Raw genomic sequence first — 23,979 nt, 5'->3', positions numbered from 1 at the left:
CCGTTTTTAAGCACACAGTTCAGCAGTGTTAAGTGCACTCACATTGTCGTGCAGCCGTCACCACCATGCATCTCCAGAGCTCTTTTCATCGTGCAAAACTGGAACTCTTTCTGCATTAAACAATAGCTCGTCATTTCCCCAGCCCCTCGCAACCACCATCCTCCTTTCTGTTTCTGTCTCCTCCTGTCTACACTCGGCAGCTCCTGTAAGTGGAATCACTCAGTATTTGTCTTTTTGTGGTTGACATGTTACTCAGCGTAATGCCCTCAAGGTTCATCCATGTTGTAGAATGTGTCAGAATTTCCTTCCTTTTAAGACCAAATAATATTCCAATGCGTGGATGGACCGTATTTTGTTTATCCAACCATTCATCCATCCATCCATCCATCCATCGACATGTGGCTTGTTTCCGCTTCTTGGCTACTGTGAATAATGCTGCTGTGAACATGGGTGTATGAGTGTTCTACTGAGTCTCTGCTTCCCCTTCTCTTGGGTGTCCACCAGAAGTGGGATTGCTGACGGGCAGCATTTCCTGTTTGCAGGTCTGTCTCCCCACAAGCCTATGAGCTCCTTGTGGCTCCAGTAAGTCTTAGCTCTGCATCCCTGGCCACGTGAGGGCTTTATCCTAAATATCCACTCAGTACCCTGAAGGTCCATTCAGCACCCACTTGTTGAACTAGTGAATGAATGAATCCTGACTCCCGGATTGTCACGGGACCACATAAAATAATGAAAAGTGCAATGTGAAGTATGTAGCAATAATAATATCAGTTCAACAAACAGACTGTGTGTAACGAGATTTCATTTGGAGAATTCTTAGGGAGAGAGTTATCTCTGGAAGAAACACTTTGATAAATGGCTTGTGGTACAGTAAGGTCCCTAAGGGAATCTGCGGCCACAAAAGTGATGGCTGGCTTCCTGAGGTGAGGAGAGCCGTTTCTCTACCTCCTAAGAGAGGGAGGCGAGATAGGAGAGGGCAGGAGAGTGAGGTGACACAGTCAGGCTGTTATTCCATTTACTCCTCCTTATGACCCTGTGAAGTTGGTGTTTCTATTAAGCCCATTTTACAGATGATGAAACTGAGACTGAGGGAGTTTAAATCCACCAGTGCTCATCAGTGGTGGTACCAGGATTTGAAGCTAGATCTTCAGAACGCACCGTCTTGGCTGCCATGCTCTACTAAGAGAAGAGAGAGTGGCAGGTGCTGTTTTCTTGGGGCTGCGACACCCCTGTATGATCCCAGATCTTTAATCACAGCTACCAAGCTCTCAAATTCTCAGTTGAAGGGTGGTGAGGGAACAAAGGGATAAGTTCGCCACTCAGGTTGGAGTGGAATGAAGCCAACAGCATGGGTGGACCGGCACTTGAGGCGGAGAAGGCCCTGAGAACTTGCAGAGACCATCAGCAGCACTTGGGCATCAGGCAGATCGAGGGAAGGTTGCCAGGTCTCACAACCTTGGGGCTGCATGTTGGTGGGCCGTGGGCTCCAGAGGTGAATGAGGCATGGCTCCTGCACCATTACCTAGGGTGTGTACTCATTCCAGCATCTATTTATTCATCAGGCAGTATTCACTGAGCAACACTGAACAGGCACTGGTCTAGGGCCCAGGATGAGGGCTCTGCCCTACTGCAGCTACATGAGGCTAGTGGTGAGGCCAGGCAGCAGGAGACAAGCACATCTAGTGCCCATTGCCACGGGGAGGCCTGCAAGCCTTCGGAGCAGGGACAGCTCAGGGAAGGCTTCCTGGAGGAAGTGAGGTCTAAGATAAGAGGTAAAGGACGAATATAGTTAGGAGGGGAGGAGGGCAAGCAAAAGCATTTCCAGGCAAAGAGCACCGAATGTGGGAGGGTATGGAGTCAGAAAGAGCACATGGTGTTTTGGAAGAATTGAAAGAAGTCAAAAATAGCCAAAGAGGGACTCTGGGGTGGCGAGCTAGGCAGGGGTTCCTGAGCACCCTGGATGCCAGCAGGTCACCACACAACCTGTGCTCCCATTTGGGGCCTGTCACTCTGTGCAGCCAGCCCTGCTGTCTGGGCAGCCCTCTTGTCTGTACACTTTCTGTGGATGCTTAGCTGGACTGTTTGAGGGGGCGATGTCCTCGCTCCGCTTGGTGCCTCTCCACCCAGACACCCCCATCGAGCCAGCAGATGACCATAGTGAATCCCCGCCATGCCAGGCACTTGGGCAGGAGGGACCCGGGAGCTGTGGTCGTCATTCCCTCGGGGCCCCGGCACCCACTCGCTCCTAGCCTGGGCCCATTCTGCTCTACCTGCACGGCTTTATCCGGCACAGTTGTCTCAGGCTTGGGAATGTGAGTGTCCGATTCCATATTGTCACCAGAACGTAAGCCTCTCAAGATCAAGGTTCACGTCGATCATTTCAGCGTCCTCAGCACTTCTCCCCATCTCTGTCTCGTTTCACACGCACTCTGTGTTTGTTGAATGCAGTTGAGTTGCTAAGGGAAGAAAAAAGTGGGTTTGTTTTTTCCCCACTTCCCCGATCACTAAAGAATGTCTGAAACTAAATTCTCCCCTTTTGATTGCAACTTAAATACTGTGGCTAAAATTTGTGTAGGAAAAGGGAGAGAGGTTTACAGATCCGTTTCTGAAAACCGCATTGACTTTTAACATATTAGCACCTGTGAGACTTCTATTTTCTGCATTTCTAAACCTAATTTCTTCATCCACTGATACTTGCTGAGAGACTTTATGACTTCCTCGATTATGAACTTGTGTAAGTGAGCCCATTCGTAGTAATATGTGTAATTACATCAAGATGTATAACACAACAGACATGAAACCAGCATGAAACCGACATGTGTCGAGAAACACATTTGGTCGTGTTGAACAGTGAGCCGTGGTTTGCATGCCTTATTAACGACAAACAACCTTCCATTTTCTTTATTTCCCCCAGCAAGAGTAGCTGTTAGATTAAAATTATCCCTGTGGATTTCCCTTGCTTGCATAACAGTAGCTTAATTTACCCAATTTTAAGGGAAGGGAAGAGAGGTACTTGACATATGCAAATACCCGTTTTCCACACACTCAGATCACGTCTTAGTGGTTGCTTAGACCATCACTTAGAAGGGGACATATATCCGCGGGGGCGGCTTCCTATCTCCCAGCCTCTGTCTAGAAACTTCTGGAATGTGTCCTCTTGTCCCTGGGGCTCAGCAGGAGCTGGATTTTCCTTGACCGAGGCTCACCCCTCTCTGAAGCGCACCGGCGAGGCGAGTGTGGAAGGACTCCTGAACCAGCTGGTCCTGGAGCATCTGCAGCTGGCGCCTCTGCAGTGGGGTGAGTACCCGCCCAACACCTCTGGATGAATGCGCTTCTTTTCTCGAAATGTGCAAGCACATTCTTGGCAGTAAGTGCTGAGGTCCTCACGGGAAACCTTGTGGGGAGAGGAGCTCGCCATGCTGTGTCGGCGTCCTCACGTGCTGGCATCTCTGTCGGCCGACTGGCCACAGGCAGATCTGCGTCTCGCATGAGCTCAGCACCTCAGGTGTGTCCTGTCAGCACAAACTTGTGAAGGGGTTCAGTGCCCTCAAAACCCAGATGCGGGGAAGGATGTCGCGATAGCTCGCGGGTGCCCATTGCTGTCGAGTCGGCCGTCCTTCACGGTGGCTCGTCCAGATGGGCGTATCTCCTGCAGATATTTCTGGATCTTGTGTGTGTGGAGTGGTGGAAGAGAATGAGGGGGTTACATCCTTGCTCTTACTTCACTCTTGTGGGTGAGCTTTGAAGCTTTTCACGTTGTCAGTGTGGAGGCGTGTGGGGTAACTGAACCCAACTTGGCGCTCAACCCTTGAGAGATCACCATGATTTTATTTAACGTTTAATGTATTTGAACATTTACTTCCTGTGGCACCCAGGAACTTTTACTCCAGTCCGGGTGTTTCTAAATAGCAGTAAAAAATATCCTGTTGAGAAACAAACTAAGCGTAGTATTTTTACTGAAGTGGAAGATTTTCTTATTCTCTGGAAACGATTTCGTCATGTAATCTTATTTGGGGTCAAATGTGAACAGTCGATTATTAACACATATGTATCTTCCTTCTTTTCTCTACCCCGGAAATCATTGTAAATTAATATCTGGTCTTTTCTCCAGTTAATTCATAAGCTTAATCTCCTTTTGCATGCTAGAGACACATGCAAACTATCCCAGGGGCTTAAAGAGAAAAGCCTTTCTCCTGGCATCCCCTCCCCCCATCAGTTGTGAGAGCCCCTTACGCTGCCTGGGGGCGTCTCCCCTCTGCTGGGCGCCCAGCTCCCACAGGGCAAGGCTGTGGGGAGTCCATGCACAGCTGTCATGGCAGCTGGGAGTGGACTGCCTTCTCCACCCAGGCGGCTCCTTCTGTGGAATCTCCTTCCCCTCGCGATCCAGCCCGAGTGGAAGGAAGGGACGGTGTTTCTGCAGAGGGGTCACCGTGTGCACCTCTGGGGGCTGCCCTCAGCACAGGCACTTTTCTGGGTTGGAATGTCGTACCTTGTGATTACCTGGGCACAGTCAGCTGCTTCCACCAGATGTGGGCAGCAGAGGAGGGTCAACCACCAGAACCCTCCTCCCCTCAGGGCTGAGACAGGCCCCAGGGACCCAGCCCTGTGACACAAAATGAAGTAAAACTTGTACTAATGTGTTGTGTCAGTGAGAAGAAATAAATTCTCCAAGGCACCAGCTGTCACGCTGCAGCCACGCCCTGGAGTGAGCCTGAGGAGGGTCTGACTCATCCGGAGACCCCCGGGAGGGATCTTGGGACCGGTCAGAGGTCCCTTTGCTGTGTGGGCCTTGGTTTCCTTGCAGGTGCTTCCCTTTTCTGTTCCGCAGCTGTGAGTGATCTGTCACTTGTCGTAGTCACACATCACCTGCACACCAGTATGTTGGCAAATAATGCAGCTTTTCATAATTTTCATAAAGTCATGCATGACTTTAAAAAAAATCAAATGAAGACCTGAAAGGCATTTCTGCCGAGAGGCCTTGCTGGGAGGCCTCGAGCCGTTTCCTGGCAGCTGAGTGGGCAGCTCCGTGCTACACTTTCAGTCTCCCAGCGGCGTCCTGCCATGGCCCAGTTCCTGTCTTCATGGCATAAACATTCTCCAGAAACACTGCGCAGTATTTTCCTGATCGGGAGTCATAATGAATTTAACTATTACCATATCTGGCTGTTTCCAGGGAACATCTTTACGTACAAATTTTTGTTTGATTTTCTGACTAGACCAGTTTTGTAGTTTTGGAGTTACTGAGTCAAAAGACACGAACATTTTTAAAGCTCTTGAGCTTTTTTGTTGATTGTAAGCATGACTGTAGATCATGACGTGGGCATTGTGGGAACTTGGGTTTCTGAGGTGGCTTTCTCACTGCTGTTGTGAGCGTAGTTCCACTGTGGTGGCCCGTGGGAGATGGTGGTGAGCCTTGTCTGTCTCCCTCCTGCCAGTGCTGGCCTCCCTAGCCCCTGTCCATCCTCAGCGGGGCAGGGTCCTCATCGCGGGGCTCCATGCACGTCGCCTACAGCCTCCGTACCACCCCTGCAGTGGGTCTGACATCCTGGGGCCTGCTGGCTCCTCACCTCTAACCTGGGCCCCACCCCATGACGTGGGCTCTCCTAACAATTTTTCTGGGGCCCCCTCAGAGGAGGAATTAAATCTGTACCTCTCAAGAAGCCCCTTGACCTGAGGCGGTTCAGATCTCCCTGCACAGGCTGCCTGGCCCAGGCAGGCTCTTGCTTGCCTGACGGGTCGTCTTGAGCTTCCAAACGTTGGCCCCCTTGGCCTCTGCTGACAGAGTTCTTTCTCTGACTCAGAGCAGGCTCCTATGGGCAGCTCAAAAAGATAAAGCCTGCTATTTAAAACTAATCATTTTGGGGGACCAGCCCTGGGGCTGTGTGGTTAAAGTTCCATGTGCTCCGCTTAGGCAGCCTGGGTTCTCAGATTCAGATCCCAGGTGTGGACCTGCTCCACTCATCAGCCATGCTGTTGGAGGCACCCCAGATACAAAGTAGAGGAGGATTGGCATGGATGTTAGCTCAGGGCTAATCTTCTTCACCAAAAAATAAAAAATAAAAAACTTAAATAAATAAAAATAACCATTTTGCAAGTGCATGTCATGTGCCAGGCAAGGTGCAAGGACTCACATGGTCCCTTCTGAGCCCCAGTGCACTGTACATCTCCCTCCTCCAAATGAGAATGCTGTGGTTTGGCCTGGTGGGTCTTGTCCAGCACGGCCCTGCTGCGAGGTGACGGACCCAGGTCCAAACAGAGATTTCCTCGCACTGGAGTCTTGACCCTTCCACTGGATCACTTCATAAAAGTCATATACTCTCATTGTAGAAAGCTGGGGAAACTTCAGAAAAGTTGGACAGAGAAAAATTACCCTTTTACCACCTCCCAAACAACTTCTATTTCATTTCATTTTTGTGTGTTTCTAAGTCTTTTTGTTATCCCCAAATTTAAATTTTCTTTATAGATGTGATCATACTGTATTTGTACTTTTGTGTCCTTTTTTATACTTGATGAGACATAAATGTTCCCATGTTATAAACCTGCCTTACACTTGCTGTTAAAGGCCTCACCGTATTTCACCAAATGGATGCAAGATAACTTCCTACGTGTTTTGTCATTGGCTGTTTCTGTTGTCTTCAGATACTTACTGTTATATAAGTTAGATGCAGTGGTTTGAACACAGAGCCTTTTCTGTGTTTTGGGGTCGTTCCCTCAGCAAGGATTCCCAGAAGTTGTTAATATTTTATGGGATCATGGCAGAGAGCAAAGCTGTGAGTGTTTGCTGTGTGATGATGATGGTGTCTCGTGGCATGGGCGGGCTTGGCGTTTGGTCCTGCCTCTGCTCCTTCCACATGGTGCGACTTCACTCGGCCATGCTGTCAAGGTTTCTGGGCCTTTGCTTCTCATTTGTAAGCTGGAGATGCTGAGGGCATCAAATCCTCAGTGAAGGTTTGAAGAGATGCCCATGATCCCAGCAAGAGCATGTTCCTTTGCCTCTCAGAGATAGGTGTGGGCCTGAGCCGGTGGGGGACCACTGGAATCGTCAGGATGTGGCGGTCGTGGAGAGGAAGAAGCTGAGATTCTGGGGGTGGATCCAGGACCACGTGTGCTCTTTCTGGAGAACTGCAAAGGCAAAGCAGGACAGGGGCCGGGACAGGGCCAGGATAGAGCTGGGGCGGCGCCCAGGGCAGGACCTCCAGTCAGCATTGAGCTAGAGCTTCCTAGATGCCTCTTGTCTCCGTCTGGAATGGTGCTGCAAACCAGGGGAGGTGGGAAGATGGGGGCCAGCAGGTGGGTTGCAGAGCCCAGCAGACTGTCTGTTTTGAGGGCCGTTTCCAGTCGTTTCCATAGATACTGGGTTGTGGTGACTAATGGGGCTAAGCTTTTAGACATGCGGCTTTGAAAGTCCCACTGCTGGGCCCCCTTCTACGTTCTTCAGCTGATAACACTTTTCTCTTTATAGCTTCTTAGATACATGAGTGATTGGTCTGTGCTATCTTTCATTAACAGCCTGTGAATACAAACTAGGTTTTGGCTACATTATGGAGTAGATATTTTCAGTACACATTCTCCAAATAACCACCAGGCAAACCCTGCCTCTGAGCTTGAGTCCCAAGCTGTGGTGTGCAGGCAGTGCTTGCAGGCGTGAGGGTAATGCCTGTCTAGGAGGCAATGGTCATGTGATAACTTGTGTGGGGCACCCCACTGCCCTGCCTCAGAGAGAATGATGCACCCTTCAATCTGGGGAGCATGACACTGTGCCCAAAATTGCCATGCAGTTTGTCCAAACCATGCAAGTCTGTGAGGTCATCGTTACCATTACCTTTTTACAAATTAGGAGATGGACTCAGGGGGTTTCCATTGCCTGAGTTTACGTGGGTTGTGTATGTTCTTCGACTGATGGATTTATCCATTCATTCAGTAAATATCTATCTAGTGCTCATCAGTTGGCAGTGTCCTAGGTGCGGAGGACCCAAACATAAGTGAAACTTGATCCTGCCTTTGAGACTTTCCTGGTGCAGGTGGGAGACCCGGGCAGTGAACAGGCCATCCACACACAGCCTGGTGTGCACGGGGCGGGAGCTTGTGCCGGTGTCCTGGAAGCAGAGGTGAGAGGCGGAACCAGAACCTGACTTCTGTAGCCACCCTGTTGCGAAGGAGCCAGCCAGGTGCTTGGGGACAAGGCTCACAGCCTCGTTGGGGACAGAACCACCTGGAAGGCACTGTGGGGCCCATTGTGTCTGAATGTTGCTCCTTCTGTCTCGGTGGCACCTTCTGCATTTGGCCTGCTCCTTTCAGGAGTCTGGATCTGGGAGTGCCAGGCAGCCAGATGTCCAGTGCCTCTGAGGACTGGCTCTGGGACTCGGCAGGGAGGGGTGCCCCCACTCCTGCAAAGTGTCCTTTCATCAAATTGTGTAATGGCGAGGTCTTGGTGGGGAGGTGTGCTTGTTTGTTTCTAACGTGAGATTCATGCCGAATGGCTGCAACAAGTCTCCAGATGTAATTATATCTTGGACGCCGTGGGAGAGGGAGTTGAGGACCAGGTCCCATCCAGCAGGGGAGTTGGCAGCTGCATGTGGCTGTGTGTGGCCCAGGCCTTCCTGGCAGCTGAGCCTGCCCACTGACCCTCTTCCTCCTTCCAAGGTAACTTAGCAACAGCACTGGGCTGTGGATTTCTCCGGCACAGCCTGTGTCTCCAAACATGTGCTCCGGGCAGAGGTGTCAGTCAGCACTAAGGCTGCTGATGAGGCTGTGTCTGCTGGGCCAGGCTAATTGGGTGGTTTGGGCGAGCCTGAGAGGCTGGTCAGCCAAGCCAGGGACCCCTCACCTGGCGCCCAGTTATGGCTAGTGGCCATGTTGTTTGAGACCCAGCTGGGCAGGCAATGGGTGCAGGGAGACCACGGGGCTATATCGCTGTCTCTTTGGCATCTTTTCTAAATAAAAATATATAAATTTATAAAGAATAGAAGAATAGGAAAAAATGTATGAAGAGTATGAATGTAGTATTTTCTGATGGAAAAAAGTGAAAACAAAATCCCATATACAAAGAAAAAGCCCCAGGCCACAGCTAACACCCTCGCCTTCCAGGACAGCCCTGTGGGATCAACAGGCCCCGACGGTCCTACCGTCTGTGGGCTGCAGCTCTGCTCTCGGGGCCCTCTCTGTGCCAGGCGTGTTCTGCGTGCCGCTCTCCGTGCTCACAGCCCCGAGCGGAGGCCGATGTCTGTCTCTGGGGACGGGCACTGCACCTTAAGAGCTTCACCTGCCCAGGGGCTCAGCCGGCCCGGGCGGGGTCGGGCTCCAGAGCCTGTTCCTTCCGGGCTGCCTGTCTGTCTCCTCTCCTACCTGCCCCACTTCCCTTCTGCCCCCCTCAGTCTTCTGTTTGGTCCCAAACATCCTAGTTTAAAAATAATGTTTGGGAGCCTGCTTAATTGTGCTAATTTTCCCCAGAAGAATAGCTGCATTTGTGGAGCGCTTACTGCAGGGTGTTGGGAGCTGTGTTAAGCACCTCTCTGTATCACCTTATTTATTCTCCATAATAACCCACTGGAATAAGCATTGTTATGTGTCTTATGGGAGAAACTGGTGAGTGAAAAGACTAGGTAGTTTTTCCCCCAAACTGCTGTCCCCGGCTCTGATCTGGTCCTTGTGATCTGACGTCCTCACTACAGCCCGAGTCTCCCTCCCAAACGTGACCCTGATTGTGTCGCCCTCCTTCCCAAGCTTGCCCTTGGTGTGTCATGCTCCTACTTAAAACCCCTCTGTGGCTCCCGTAGTCCTAAGGATAGACCCCAGTGTCTTCAGCGTGGTTTAGAAGGCCCTCCCGACCTGTCACCACCTGCCTCTGCAGCCTCCACAGCCCCGCTCTTCTCCCACCACTGTCTTCCCCGTTGTGCACACCCCAAACTCCCTCCACTGGCCGCCCTCCTGCCAGGAAGCCGCGGTTTCCCTCTCTTCTAGGCCTGTTTCTCAGTGCCCGCATAACCTCACCTAGAGCTCTCCTCTACACTTCGGTTCTTCCAGGAAGCCTTCCCTGGTGCCCGCACCCCCACACTCTCGTACCCCCACACCTGAGCTGTGTGTCCTCCTGGGTGTCCCCTACCCCCTCATGCACTTTCTCCTCAAATCCCCGCTGCCTGGTGAGTGCCGTGAGATCGCAGACGGCACCCTCTGCTCCTGGTGGGTGCTCGGTGTCTGCTGACTGCGTGAAGGAGTCAGTGAATAAAGTCTGTCCTCACAGAGGGTCAGGGCCACTTGAGCCCAAGTCCTTAGATGTCATTCTTCCATGGGATTTAAGTAGTTCCATGCTGATGTGCCCAGATGTGCTTCGGTGATTGATCCCTTCTGATTGGTTAGTAGTGGCTTCCAGTTTTTCCATTCGTAAGACCAAGGTAGACATTCTTGGCATCTGCCCTTGTGACCCCGGATCAGTTCCCAAGCAGAGTTACTGGTGCGACGTGCGTGTGATTCGTGAAGGCTTCGTGTGCGTGTGACCAGCGTGGCCTCCAGGATGGCTGGATTGATCCACACTTCCGTTGGCAAGGAGCAGCTGAGTCAGCCGTGGGTCCCTCTGGATTCTCTGTGATGTGGCAGCCAGTTGGAGGGCGTGCTCTGTCCCAGGTGTGGGGCGCCATGCTGAGGGAGGCCCAGCCCTGGCCCTTTGTCCTGTCCCAGTGCCAAGAAAGAATGCAGCCTGACGGCAGCTGCAGGGCCAGACCAGAGGCTCTGATCCCCGGGGCCAGAGGTCCCTGGAGAGTGCTCAAGTACAAAGGACAGGAGTGTAACCCAGCTGTAAGTCAAGTGGATTAAAACTTCCCCCAGCCCCGCCCCACCCCCACCTGAAATACCTCTGCCTGTCCCTTCAAGACTCAGCTTAGACATCCTCCCCGCAGGAAGCCTTTGTCTCTGGCATTCCCACCCCATCACATCTCTTACCACCTGCATTGTCTTGGCCTGTTCACTTGTCTGACTCCTTCCGGGACTGCAGCTCCCTGGGAGCAGTGACTCTGTGGGGCAGGGTGAAGGAGGTGCTCCGTAAGGCTTCCTGGATCCCACTAAGAGGAACCTGGCGCTGGGGGAGCCAGTGCAGGAACGAGCTCTGCAGCCTCTAGCCTCGGGGGCAGGGGTTGTGAGAGGGGCCCAGGCAGGACCCATATCTGTGACTCTCGCTGAGCCTCTCTGTTCTCAGGGAGAAGGGGACAGACGTACCAGAAGGGTGCCATTGGAGAAGGGGGTGATCCTGTCCAGCCCAGGATGCTGCAGCAGCTTCCCCTGACTCAGTTGTGGGTGTTCACCGTTGCCCTTGGCCTCCAATGAAGGCAATGAACAATGTGTTGTCCTCTTCTTTCTATAAAGAAAGACAGTGAGGCTCAGAGAGGCTGATGGACTGACCCATGGTTCCCCAGGAAATCAGCAGTAACCTCAAGACTAGTCTTGAAGCACTTTTCTAGAATTCTGATTCATACTGGTATCCCTGTGTATTCACCCACCCACCCACGCACTCATCCACCCAACCACCCAACCCTCCACCCCTCCACCTATCCCTCTGTCCACTTGTCCCTCCATTCACCCCCCCCCCCCACCCACCCATCCACCTGTCCACCCAGCAAACAGCTACTGAGCACCTTCTGTGTGCCGGTCAGTGCTAAGGTTGAGGGGGCTGCCCCTGGGGTGCCCCAGCTTTTACTCTCCCCCTCCAGCTGCCTTCCTCTTTCTTTAAGAGATGCCCTCTTGTTGGAAGAGGATTTCTGCAGTCTGTCTGTGCCTGTGGGAGAATGGGACACAGGTCCATGCCTTTCATCTTTCATCTCCAAACCCAAGAAGTTACAGGTTCGTGCCCCCCTGGTGTGGTTTGTGCTGCACTGGTGTGCTCCCGGTGCCCTCCGGCTCCTGGGGCCAGGACAGGCCCTGCAGCCGGAGATGAGAGACATGGTATAAAGGCTTGCACAGCTCACCATCCCGCCAGTGCTGAGAAGTGGGCGGGCACAAGTGGAGATTTCAAGCTGTGAGAAAAGGTGAAGAAAAGCACTCCGAAACCTGCACAGGGTGGCAGGTGCCAGGTTCGAAAGTCAGATCAGCTCACCGTCAGCAGCACATAAGTGGCAGAGTGAGGAGTGATTCCAGGCCTGACTCGCCAGCTAGGCCCCTCTGTCTGTGCCACCGCCTCAGAGGGAGAGCCTCTGCCCCTAACACGTCACCTCCATGAGGCCGTGCAGGCAGCGTTTGTTTGGTTTATTTATTTTGCAAAGATAAATCATGTGCAAACGTGCTTCAAAATTTAGGAGCTGTAAAGAACTATGCAATGGAGAGTAAGTCTCCTTCCTAACCCCGGTCCTCTCTGGAGCTGCCACGGCTCCCAGCTGGGGTTCTCTCTGCAGACGCAGCCTGTGGATTCCTCTCCTCAGGGGTGGCACGGGAGAGCTAACGACACATCTTGGTCATCATGCCATACCAATAGGGTAGAGCTGCCACATTTCTCTCCAACCGCCACATGAGACCTCATAAGACGTCTCGTAATTTATTTACTCTGTACCTTTTGAGGGACCTTAGGTTGTTTTGATCTTTGGCTATTATAAACATAGTCACAACAAATATCCTTGTAAGTATGCCAATCCCCGCATGAGTGAGTCAAGCTGGAAGATACTTATTTTAAATTTAGCAATCTCTTAGAAAATATTTTCTGTTATTGTATCATACTCAGAAAGATTTCCTCATTTAGATTCTATTTTTTAAAAATTCTCCCATATTTTCTCCTAGTGCTTTCATGGGCTCATTTTTTTTTTTTACATTTAAATCTTTTATTTATTTGGAATTTATTAAAATAAGAGGAGCAAGGCTTGGATCCATCCTTTCTTTTTCTAGAAAGCTATCTAATTGTCCCTAAGTCATTTAATAATCTGTCTTCACTAATAAGCAATGTCATTTTTCTCATATGTTTAGGAAAAGTTTTGGACTCTCTTCCCTTGATCTATTTGGTCTACCCATGAGCCACTGCCTCCCTTGTGATTATCATGGCTTTACAGTGTATTTTAATATGTACTTGGATAATCCTTCCTCAATGTCATTTTCTTACTATTCTTATTATTTACTTAAAATTGTAAAAACACATAACATAAGTTTACCATCTTTTTAAGTGTATAGTAGCATTAGCTGTATTCATATTGTTAGGCAACAGATCTTTAGAACTTTTTCTTCTTGCAAAATCAACATCTTTCATTCTTATTTTTGTGGAACTTTGGAACGGGCTTATATAGCTCATTAAAAAAGGAGAAAACTTCTGTAGGCCTTTAACTGCTTCTTTACCTGAAGTTATTTCCCCATTTTTATTTCTTCTTTTATATAATTTTGCTTCCTCTTCTTTTTCTTGATCAAGCTGGCTAACAGATGATCTACTTTCTTCATTAATGGTATCCTCTTTCTCGTTTCTAATTCAATAATGATTGCTTCTATCCTTATTAATCTCTACTTTCTGCTTTACTTTGACTTAGTGTGTTATTTTTTTCCATCACTTATTGGGTTCAATATTTAATTCATTTATTTAAAATTCCTCTTAAGAGTGTAATTATTTAGGGCTATGAATTTTCCTGTTATTACTGCTTTAACCATGTTATCATATTTAACATTTTTATGTTTGATATTTTTTAGGCATTCTGTAACTTTAGTGTACGTTTCATTTTTGTCCCAAGAGTTGTTAAAATTATAGTTGTTTTGATTTTGTTATTACTTTCTAATGTAATGGCATTATAATCAGTTCAGTAGTATTTTCACCTCTTGGAATTTACTGAGGTTTCTTTGTGGTTAGTTTTTTGGTGACTACTCCATAGACTTTTAAAAAGAAGGCATATTCTTTGTTTGAAGTGTATTGAGTTGAAAATGTATCAGTTAGCTTTACCTTATTAATGTTGTGCTTAGGTCTTTAAGATCCTCCCTTATTTGATCTGTGTGGACTTTGAGAGATGAATTACAATTACTGCTAATGTAGGTCCTCTTCACCCTGAGCAGACTTCTGTCCACTGATGTGGTGTATGTCCTATAATATGTGCAGTATGCATGTTGATGGCCTTTGGTGCACAGATGTCATAATTGTTCTCAATTTGCTGTGCCTTTATCATTTAATATACCCTTCTCTGTCTCCTTTAATGTTTTTTGCCCTTTTTCAGCCTTGTCTGATACGGTAACTCCCATTCCTGCTTTCTCTTTCTTGGGTTGGTATACCTTTGCCTATCATTTTGTTTTAAACATTTGAGAATTTTTTTCCTCACGTGGTTCTCTTAGATGAAGCATAGAGGTGAGTTTTGCTTTGTGATCCAACTTCTAAGTCTTTTTCATTAATGAGTGAGTTAGGCTATTTATATTCCTTGATATGGCACGTATGTTTGGCCTTATTTCTGTCATATGTTCTGTTGTACTCTTTGTTTTTATAGTTTTTTTGTCTTGACTTTTGTGATCTGTGCTTTCTTGGTTTTGTTTTGGGTGTTGATTTTTATTTTTCTTCCTCTTCCCATCTAAGCTCTTCTTCCCCCTCTCTTGTCTGACCTCCCCCCTCCTCCCATCACTTTTGAAGGCCTTACTTGCTTTATTTTTCTTCACAATCCTTATAATTCTCTGAAAGCTCATTATATATATATATATATGGATTCTTTTCTTGTTTGTCTCTCCAATTGCACTAGAATAGAAGCCCCATGGAGGAAGGATCTATTCTCCACTATATTCTCAGGACCTAGAACTTCACTGGAACATTTAATGCATGCTGGATAAATATTTGCTGAAGGAATTAATAATGTAACCTTCACAGTAAATCTCTGACCTAGGTAGTGTTATTCCTGTGCTTTAGGGGAAAGGAAATGCAAAGTGTCATTCAGCCTGTGAGTGACAAAGAGAAGACTGAACATGGTTGCAGTGATTTCAAAATCCACCTTTTTTTCCGATATATTGTACTTCCTGGAATCACATAATAAGCTAGTGGACTATAGCTGGATTTCAAGCCTGGGTCTGCTAAATTCTAACCAGATATTCCACTACATACATTCCTGTAGAAGTAAAAAGAAAAAAAAGAAGGAAATAATTTTGTTATCATGCACACACTTTGCAGAAAAGTTCTAAGTACATTCGTGAGAAGTACTTTTTTTTTTCTGAACTATTTTAGAGTAAGTGACTGGCCTGATGCACCATCATCCCCAAATTCTTTAATGTGTGTTTCCTACAAATGAGGACATTCTCTTATATAACCACAACCCAGCCAGCAAAATCAGGAAATTAGCATCAATGCTATCATCTAATACTGAGACCCCATTGAAGTTTTCCACTAGTCCCAGTAGTGTCCCTTATTCCTGAAGCGATCTAGACCTAGTTTAGAATCACTTGTTGTGTTCACTTATTAGACTCTTTATTCTCCTTTTGTCTGGAGCAATTCCTCAATCTTTCTGTGACTTTCCTTGCCTTGGCACTGTCAAATCTTCCCCACCAGCTATTTATAGAATGCCCCTCAACTTGGGTTTGAGTGATGTGTCCTCGTGATTAGATTCAGTGTATGTATCTTTGGCAGGAATGTCACGGAAGTGGTGCTGTGCCCTTCTCTTCACATCTCTCGGGTGGCCCATGAGTTCCGTTTGTCCCATTACCAATGATGGTCATTTGATTACAGTGGTGTCTGCCAGCCTTCTTGACTGTATAGTTCCTTTTCCCCTCTTTGTGATCAATAAGTGCTTTGTGGGAAGGTACTTTGAAACTGTAAATATCTGATTCCTCATCAAGCTTTCCTTTGTTCATTTATTTATATCTGTATGGATTTGTCATTTCCCATTTTATTCAATGGCTTAAAATATTTTACTATCATTATTTATTTTGATGCTCAAATTGTCCCAGATTTGACCAATGGGAGCTCCTTCAAGCTGACTTCTGTGTCTCTTGACGTGTCTCCATCATTCTGTGAATACTGCCTTGCTTTCTGGCACAGCATGTTCCAGATTCATCTTGAACTACAGCCCTGACATCATCCATCTTTCCAAGGCATCTTGATTCCCTTTAGTGGAGACTAGTACTTAGAAACCAAGATCCTGACATGAGGGATGGTCATTCCTGTTGGAGTGTTGCTACTCCCCAGACTTCTCAGAGGACAGAGCCAGGAAATACACACATATACATAAATATAAACACACACACATACTCAACATCTCTGTTTATTTGTGTGTGTTGATAGCTGCAAGTTCACACTGATACCTCTAGTTCCATCCCAACCAGCAAGGGTCATTCCAGTTCATCCCCTTTCTCACTTGCACCTCACTTCCTTGGCATTGAGAAATTGGCCATCACTGTCTTTAACGTACTTACTGATTTCTCTTTCCCCTGTGTGTATCCAGTCTCCCACCTCCAGCCCAGCCCTCCTCCACTCTCTCAGGATCTCAGCCTCTCACCAAAAGTGACTGGTATCCCACACAGGGCAGATCCCGCATAGGGTAGCTCTACTGTGCAGATGCCCTCAACACCCTCCCTGCTCCACCATGTGCCCCTTCCCTCGCCCTGCCCAGTGGCCTCAGAACTGAATTATCCAGGAAGGGAAGGAAAGGGGCGGGAAGCGGCTGCCAGGCTGTGTTTGACATTAGCCTGCCTTTGCCCATGATCTTCCTTTCCCTTGCCATCTCTTCATAGGCTTTCCTGGCTGGTTCACTCTTACTTCTTCTTCTGGGCCCAGGTAAACTGTAGCCTCCTCTCAAATACTCCTTCCATTGCTCTCCACTTTGCACTCCCATGCCAGTGGTGGCTCTTTCTGATTCCCTATGAAGATCTGTGCCTGTCTTCTACTGTCTGTGAGCTCACAGCGGATGAGGTCCAGGTTACATCCATCTCCCATCCCTGGGGTCTATTCCTTACTTGACGCAGAGTGGGCAAATACAAATCCTTGTTGAATGACTGGTAAATAGTAAGCCTTCAACAGATATTTGTTCTGTGAGTGAGAGAGTGAGTGAGTGAGTGAATGAATGAGAAACAGTCTATTTCCTCAAGGAGTTCACAGGCTTGCTGAGGAGAAAGGCTTTGTTCCTACCAGACAAAAATAGATGGGGGCAGACTCCCAGTGGGGGAAACATCTCTGATCACCCATAGAGGTGCTTACACTCGGGGCCTGAGAGCAACTGCTGCAGCCTCTTCCTCAGACCCCACGGGGATAGCCTTAATTGTGATGATGGCGCCTCTCCTCAAGCTGGGCCTCCTTGAGTTTTCTCCTCTGCTGCCACCTAATCACAGCAAAATTGAGAGAATCTAGACTCTGGTTTGAACTCGTACTAATTAGTGCAGATGTCAGTCATGCCCGGGTCCTGGTGGGCTTCTTGGTTCCAGAGTGTCACATGAGTTTCCAGGCAAAGCTCACATACGTGTTTCCTCCAGAGCTCATACCATCACTTTTGGACCTGTCAATACTTATTTTCAGCGTCCTAGGGAGCCGGTAGCCACCTGCTCGCCATTGCTCATGTACACAGAGTGCTTCACTGCAGGTGAACAACTGCTGGCATAAAGCACCTTTGTCGCCGGCAGATGGGGTGGGCCCCCATGGGTAAATGACCTGCCCCGATCCAGCTGTCCAGGTCGGGGGCCGCAAAGGTTGGTTATACTGGACTTGGCGGTCCAAGGCCCCTTCCATTCACTGAGATTTCACCTGTAGGATCAGGAGCACAACAGCAGGGGGCTTCCCAGTGCTGTGGAGGGGCGGCTCTGGGAGGCCACCTGCTCTGCAAACTCCATCTCACTCGCTCCCCCGCAGGCCCGTGGAGCAGGTGGGGCACTCTCACCGCAGGGATGGAGACCTGGGGCTCTGCAGTCACCTGGCCAGGTCACAGAACCAGTGTTGGGATCAATATCTATCTAGTGCCAACCACAGGATGTGGCTCATGTCACATCATCCTGGGTGTTTTCTGTCCCTTAAATAAGAAAGTGAATTTCAAGATATACGACATGCTAAAAATAAGTGATAGAGATTTCAGTCTTTCTCTCGTTTTCCCATTGTTTCTTTACAAGATAAAAATTTTTAACTCCTGGTGCTTCCATTTTGCAGGAAATTTTCTCTCTGGATTGTGCAGCCTTTTGAAACCCTTGTACTGAAGGACTTGGAGGGAGAAAATATATGTTGTTGTTGGAGATAAGAGTAATTGAATGGGATGTCTGGATGGGTGTCAGCCAGGACTAACTGATCTCTTGTTTCTCTTGGATGCCTCGGCCAAGGACAGGACAGAAAAGATCCTTGAGCACCAGCTGAGTAAGCAGCTCCTTGAAGGAGCCGACACACTAAGGACTTCAGGCAGGGATGCTCACTCAGGGGAGGGAGGAGTCTGCTGCCCAAGTTTCTGCTGCTCGCTGAGCTGCCCGGGAGCACTGGTAACGAAGGCGGTTAAACAGGGCCTTTGTTGAGAACCCAGCGTTTGTTATTCTGCTAAACACAGGCCGAGGCAGCTGGGGGCTCTGCCTGGTAAAGCCACCCCCCTGGCAAATGACATCACTGCTGGGCTGGGGGTGGCAGTGCCTGCCACAGGCTCCCTGTGAACTCAGTTCAGGTTGGCTGGGGGCAAGCAGCTTCCCCACATCCCAGCCCCGTCTCTCACCCGTCTGTTGGCTATGCAGAGGTCTCCCCACTGGATGGCCTGCCGCTGCCTCCTCTTCCTCCAATCACCGCATCCTTTGCCACTGCCAAAAACTGTCCTAACAGTAAAGGCCCTTCCCTGTCCCAGGTCCTGCACTCGGCCCCTGTCGCCTAGGATAAGACCAGAAGGCTGGCATTCAGGGTGCAGGCTCCTCCCCTCCCCTGCCACTCACGCTGTGGCTCTGTCACATCACACAGAATGGCTCACAGGCTGCTTCCCACCCAGAGGTGCTGTGGGAGCCCCAAGGAGGGAACCTCTCTTGGCCAGAGGATCACATCCACTCCCACGCCGGCCCATCCAACATGCTTGCCTGCCTTTCCTCCTCTTCTCTAACCCACAAATCCTCCAGGCTCAGGGCCCCTCCATGGAACTCTCCCCGTGCCACCCAGCCCATGTCACCTTTCCCCTGCACTGGGTATCCTTGCTACAAATGCAGCAAGTGCGGCCTCTGTGCCATGTGCGTGCTTCTGTATGTGTCAGCTGTGCCAACTCTGTTCCCTTGGGCCGGTGGTGCCTTTAAGTTCTTCTTAAATAACTTCGTGTCTCAGCATCTAGAGTGGAGCCTCTGTGAGTGCAGATACAGGATCTATTTCTCTGATTCCCCCACTTCATTTGAGAAGATGCTGGGTACTGATGCCCACGTTATCCGTCCTTGAGGATGGGGGCGTATGTACCCTGGTTTTCAGCTCACAAAGTGCTCCCACATCCATGTTGTATCAGATCCTTGGAAAGGCCCTGTTGGGGTGATATTGTATCATCCTTGTTTACAAACGAGAGCCCTGGGTTATGCAGCCGGGGAAGGTGACTTGCCCAAGGTCTCCAGTCAAGAAATCAAATCCAGACCTCTGATTCCCTCTGCCGTGGGACTGCCTGCAGCTGCTCTCCTGAGACCTCACACCTGGGCATCAGGCCCAGTGAGGGCTGCCAGTGAGTACCATGCAGCTTTCTCGGGAAGGGAGGAAGACACCTGCCAAGATCTGGACTCAAGCTGGGCACCCAGTTCCATCTGAGAAGTGTAGGTGAGCCGTCAGGATGCTAGGCCTTCTCGCTGAGCCATGGGAGCAGGGAGCAGTGGCCAGCTCCACCTTGACCGTGGCCCTTGTTCCCTCACCTCTGCCTCTGTGTGGACTTGGGAGGCAGCTGACCTGGGCTCAAGTCTCAGCTTTGTGACTGTGGGGGAGGGAGACAATTCCTCTATCCTCTGGGTCCTTCTGGCTGGTCTAAGAATTAAATTGACATGAGACAGAATAACAGGAGAAAAATCAAACAAAGCTTTATAACATGTATATGTGGGAGAAACCCAGGAAAGTTGAGTAACTCGCCAGAATGGCTGAAGCCGCCACCTTAAATACCATTTTCAGCTAAAGACAGAAGAGGATGTTAGGGTAGTGATCTGGGACTTCAAAGGGGAGGAAGGCAATTCACCTGGAAATGGAAAAGCAAACGTTTGGTAGACAGAACTTTGATAAGAATGGGCTTAGCAAGGACCCTCCCCAGCTGTGGATACCCAGAGTTAGCTATGGTGATGGTCTGACCTGATGACAGGCCTTCTATCGTAAATTCTTTTAGGCAGTTAGGGGGAAGTTCAAAGTTTCTTTCAGAGTCTCTTGTCCTTAAAAATAATCAAGCTGAAGAAACACATTTTGGGGTGGCCAATTCTGATCCCCAGTGTGACCATAGTGACTATCTTGACCTGAGACCCAGGAGATGGCTGTGGGGATCAGCAGCCAACCGATAATAAATGTCAGTCTGTTCTTCTCCCTTGACCCCACAGGTGCCTTTTAGGGAAATAAGACCTGTTCTTAAGTAGCTAGAATCCCAGACCCATGTGCCTCATGCAGACAGAAGGAGTCGTGCGTGCCTGATGGAGCTGCGCCTGGGTGGACGGAGGACTTAGGGTGGGGACAAGATTTCAGCTCTTGCTGGTGGGTAATGCTGCCCCCAGGGCCCTTGATGCTCTGAGTCCTGCCCGGGAACCACTGGGCTTTCTGGCAATCCTGGGTAATGTTGCTCTTGCCCCAAACCTCAGATTCTATTTCTAGTCCACCATGGACAGAAAGCTGTTCATGGCCACGCTCAGGCAGGCCCCTCCCTGTGCTCAGCAGTGGTGTGTATATTTTTAGCTGCAGCCTTCAAACTCAGGTGGCAAATGAGACAGAGCGAGTCGGGGCTGTGTGTGGTGGTGGTCAGGGGGTTGCCCCTGCCTCCCCTACACTGACAACGTTGACGTCTCAGCCTTTCTCAAAGGTAAAAACATTTTTTCTAGACAGGGAAGGGGAGGGCCCATTCAGGACATATCTGCTGACTGGATGTGTGAATGAGGGAAGCAGCAGGATTCTTGAATGGGGAGTGGGTGCCTGCCTGCGTTCACGAAGCTCCTGCTGATTGACACCGAGCCTCGCGCAGTCCCACAGGAGGAAGAGGCCTCACTCACCTCTCCCCTCCCCTCTCATCCCCCAGGAGCTGAGTTCCCCCTCGGGGCCTGGCCCTGGGCATCCGAGGGGCCCAGAGGCTGGCGGGTGTGGCAGGTGCAGAACCTGCATATTTCAGCACACCCACCCAGGAGGCTGTGCTCGAGGTGTGGAAGCCGCCCTGGGATGGCACCTGCAGATGGAGGAGGACATCCCATCTGGGGAAGCAGCATTCTGTCCGGTGTAGGGGGAGGTCCTAGGTTGACACTTGGAGAGAGTGAGGGCCAATGCACCCCTTCTTTGTTTCCTGAGCCTGGTATTACCCTTAGAGGCCAGGCCGTGGGGTAGTCCCTCCTCTGCTTGCTTATCTGCTCACTTCCTTGCGCATTCAGCAGTTCCTTCATTCATTCAGGGAGGCGTGTTCTGAGCGTGTCGGGTTATGGTGCCAGGCCAGGACTCAGCAAGAGCTGAAAGGGACATTCATTGGTCCTACCTCTTTGCATTTAATTCAGCCAATTCCTGTGGCTTTTTCTCATGGAGAAGATGGGCCAGACGATCCTTTGTCAGTACTTTTGGAAGCTTTTACTGAGACGGGAGTAGGGCTTGGCCTCAGGGCCCCGAGCCTCATGTGGGATTACTGCAGCTACTCAGTGAGAGGAGGGAGCTTTAGGACCACGTTGAAGGCTACCTTCCGTGATTCTGGCACATGCCAGGAGTTGGGAGAAGGTCCCATAGGCAAGCTATCCTGGCCACAGAGGTGTCACAACCCAGATCAGACCATGTTAGGTTTGCTTAACAAACTGGGCTCTGGAAAGAAGTCTAAGTAGAAAGGGCCACTCCACACACGTTTGCATCTCAGTGGGGGCCCTGAAGAGGCGTGGCTCATTCCTCACTCCAGGACACAAGTCACCAAGCAGTCAGGAGACAGGGCAGGGAGGGAGCAGGCACTGGCCTTGCCCTCCCTCTGGGGCCAGCATTCGGGGACTGCCTGGAGACACAGGACATTTCCCCTTTGGTGGGCGGAGAAACTAAGCTCAAGTTTTGACAACTTGCCCAAGATCAGACATCAGGAAGCAGGGCTGGACCCGAGCCCTGGGCTGCTGCCCCCAGAGCCGTTCTCCTCAAACTGCACTGCGCTGTTGATCGGCTGCCCTGCTCGGTGGGACAGCTGGTGCCCCACACCAACTGCCTCCATGGCCCCTGCCCTCAGCTGCCCACCAGCCCCTCTGTCCAGCTGAGCAGACTGAGGGCCAGGCTGGTCAGGCAGCCTGACTGCATCTCCCTCCAGGTGACATCGCTCACAGACACATGTATCTCAGCCAACCCCTCCTCAACCCAGGAGCCATCAGCCTTAAGAGGGACACAGGTCTGGACGCAGAAGCTCCGGCTTCCCATTGCAGGTCTGAGTGACCTTGCATACGTCATCCTACCTCCAAGTGCTGACTCCCTTCTTCCTCTGACGACAGTCTTGCCAGGCTGGGCTGAGGGTGGAATGAGATGCTGTGTGCAGCATGTGCCGTGACTGTGGGACATGCTCAAGGCCGAGAGTTGTGAGAGCATGGACGTGACCGGGACATCCGAGGTCACCTCGCCTCACACTCGTCACCCACAGGGCTATGTGTTGGTAGGACTGGCACTGGGTCTGCTTCCTCCTGGTCTTCTCCCTCCTAGGCCCCCGTCAGATGGGGTAGGCTGTTGGCCTCGCTGTACTTTACCCTCATTTTTTTTGCATCTTACCCACATTATTCAGCATGTGCTAAACAAGCACAGAGCAGATGCTTAGGGGAAAGTGTTTGAAATTAAGCTGTTTAATTTCTTAGGAAGGAAAAGAGGTCTGGAAGCAAATGTGGGTCAGCTTAGACTGCAGAACTAAGAGGTTTGGGGGAAAAAATAGCTCCTTCCCATTTGAGGAATCAGCAAAGGAAGTGATCCTTAAGGAGGCGCCAGCCTCCGGGCCACTTTGAAGCTGGACCTTGAGCCTGACAAGGCAACTTCAAAGACAGCCTCCTGACCTTTTCCTGGCGGCTCCTGACAACATCCTTCTCCTCAAGGCCCTTTGCTGGTGATTCGTCACTGGACGGTTGATCCAGTCCAACAGCTGGAAAAAAACAGCCAAGTAACCTTCACTCCCAGAGATGTCACTTTTATCAGAGGACCAGCCCTTTAGCTTGAAAAAAGTTCACCAGGTCTCCCTCAATGGTGGAAAATGTATAGATCCTAGTGGGCTAGAAAAATGCAGGGCATTTTCGCCTCTTCTGAAATCACAGCTGTAGGAGGCATGCAGGCTTCGGGCCGAGGGCCCTGGGTTCACCTCCCAGCTGAGTGTTTTTCACTCTGAGCTTGGGTATGTTGCTTTCCCTTGCAGAACTTCAGTCTCTGAATCTGTAAATGGGCCAAAATCCCAATTTGTAGGACTGTGGGGATGATTAAATGGCATAACGTACCCATGGCATCTATGGGGCACGAGTGCTGGTGGACATGATGTTCTCAACAAATAGAGGTATGTTCAAATGGAGCAGGAGTGCTTAGCCATCTTGTGTCAAGGACTCTTGGGAATCTCATGGTAAATACACTTGCCGACAAAGTTTTACATTCCCTTTTCCAGAGTGTTTCACCTCTGGTCCACCCAGAAGTCCTCTGGTTCCGGATGAAGAACCCTGCTTTCACCAGGGGCTGGGGGTGAATCACCATCGTGACACCACTGCCTCAGGCTGGGTAGCAAAATAGACAAGGCCACCTCTCCTTTGGCACGTAAGGAGACCAGGGGATCTGGGACTCAAGGTATTTGCTCAGAATCACTCAGCTCCTAAGTTCCGTGGAACCCAAGCACATCCATCTCCTCTAGCCTAGAATGGGCTGAAGTAGCAGTGCCAGGCACACGTGCAACCAGCTCTTCCTGTCAGCGTATGTGGCCTGACAAAGTACAGAAGTACAGCCGT

General features: G+C 49.9%; 1 protein-coding gene and 1 long non-coding RNA gene across 14 annotated transcripts in view; one reads left to right on the top strand and one right to left on the bottom strand.

Annotated features, from left to right (window-relative positions):
* Positions 1–23,979, top strand: part of TRAPPC9 (trafficking protein particle complex subunit 9) — a 623,416-nt gene that overhangs the window by 484,180 nt on the left and 115,257 nt on the right. For all 13 annotated transcript variants that reach the window (XM_044781131.2, XM_044781133.2, XM_070481660.1 and 10 more), the window contains one exon: positions 3,207–3,297. In XM_044781131.2, coding sequence (XP_044637066.1) covers positions 3,207–3,297 — 91 coding nt within the window. The remainder of the gene's footprint in view (positions 1–3,206; positions 3,298–23,979) is intronic.
* LOC123290309 (uncharacterized) lies at positions 785–22,903 on the bottom strand. The gene is made up of 3 exons (XR_011493404.1): positions 22,471–22,903; positions 11,209–11,347; positions 785–2,456 (listed from the first exon to the last, which is right to left on the bottom strand). It is a non-coding gene; the product is annotated as an uncharacterized lncRNA (long non-coding RNA).

Source organism: Equus asinus, chromosome 12 (assembly GCF_041296235.1).
Source record: "Equus asinus isolate D_3611 breed Donkey chromosome 12, EquAss-T2T_v2, whole genome shotgun sequence".
NCBI classification, from domain to species: domain Eukaryota; kingdom Metazoa; phylum Chordata; class Mammalia; order Perissodactyla; family Equidae; genus Equus; species Equus asinus.
The sequence above is the reverse complement of the archived record's forward strand: the minus strand, read 5'-3'. Positions and strand labels throughout refer to the sequence as shown.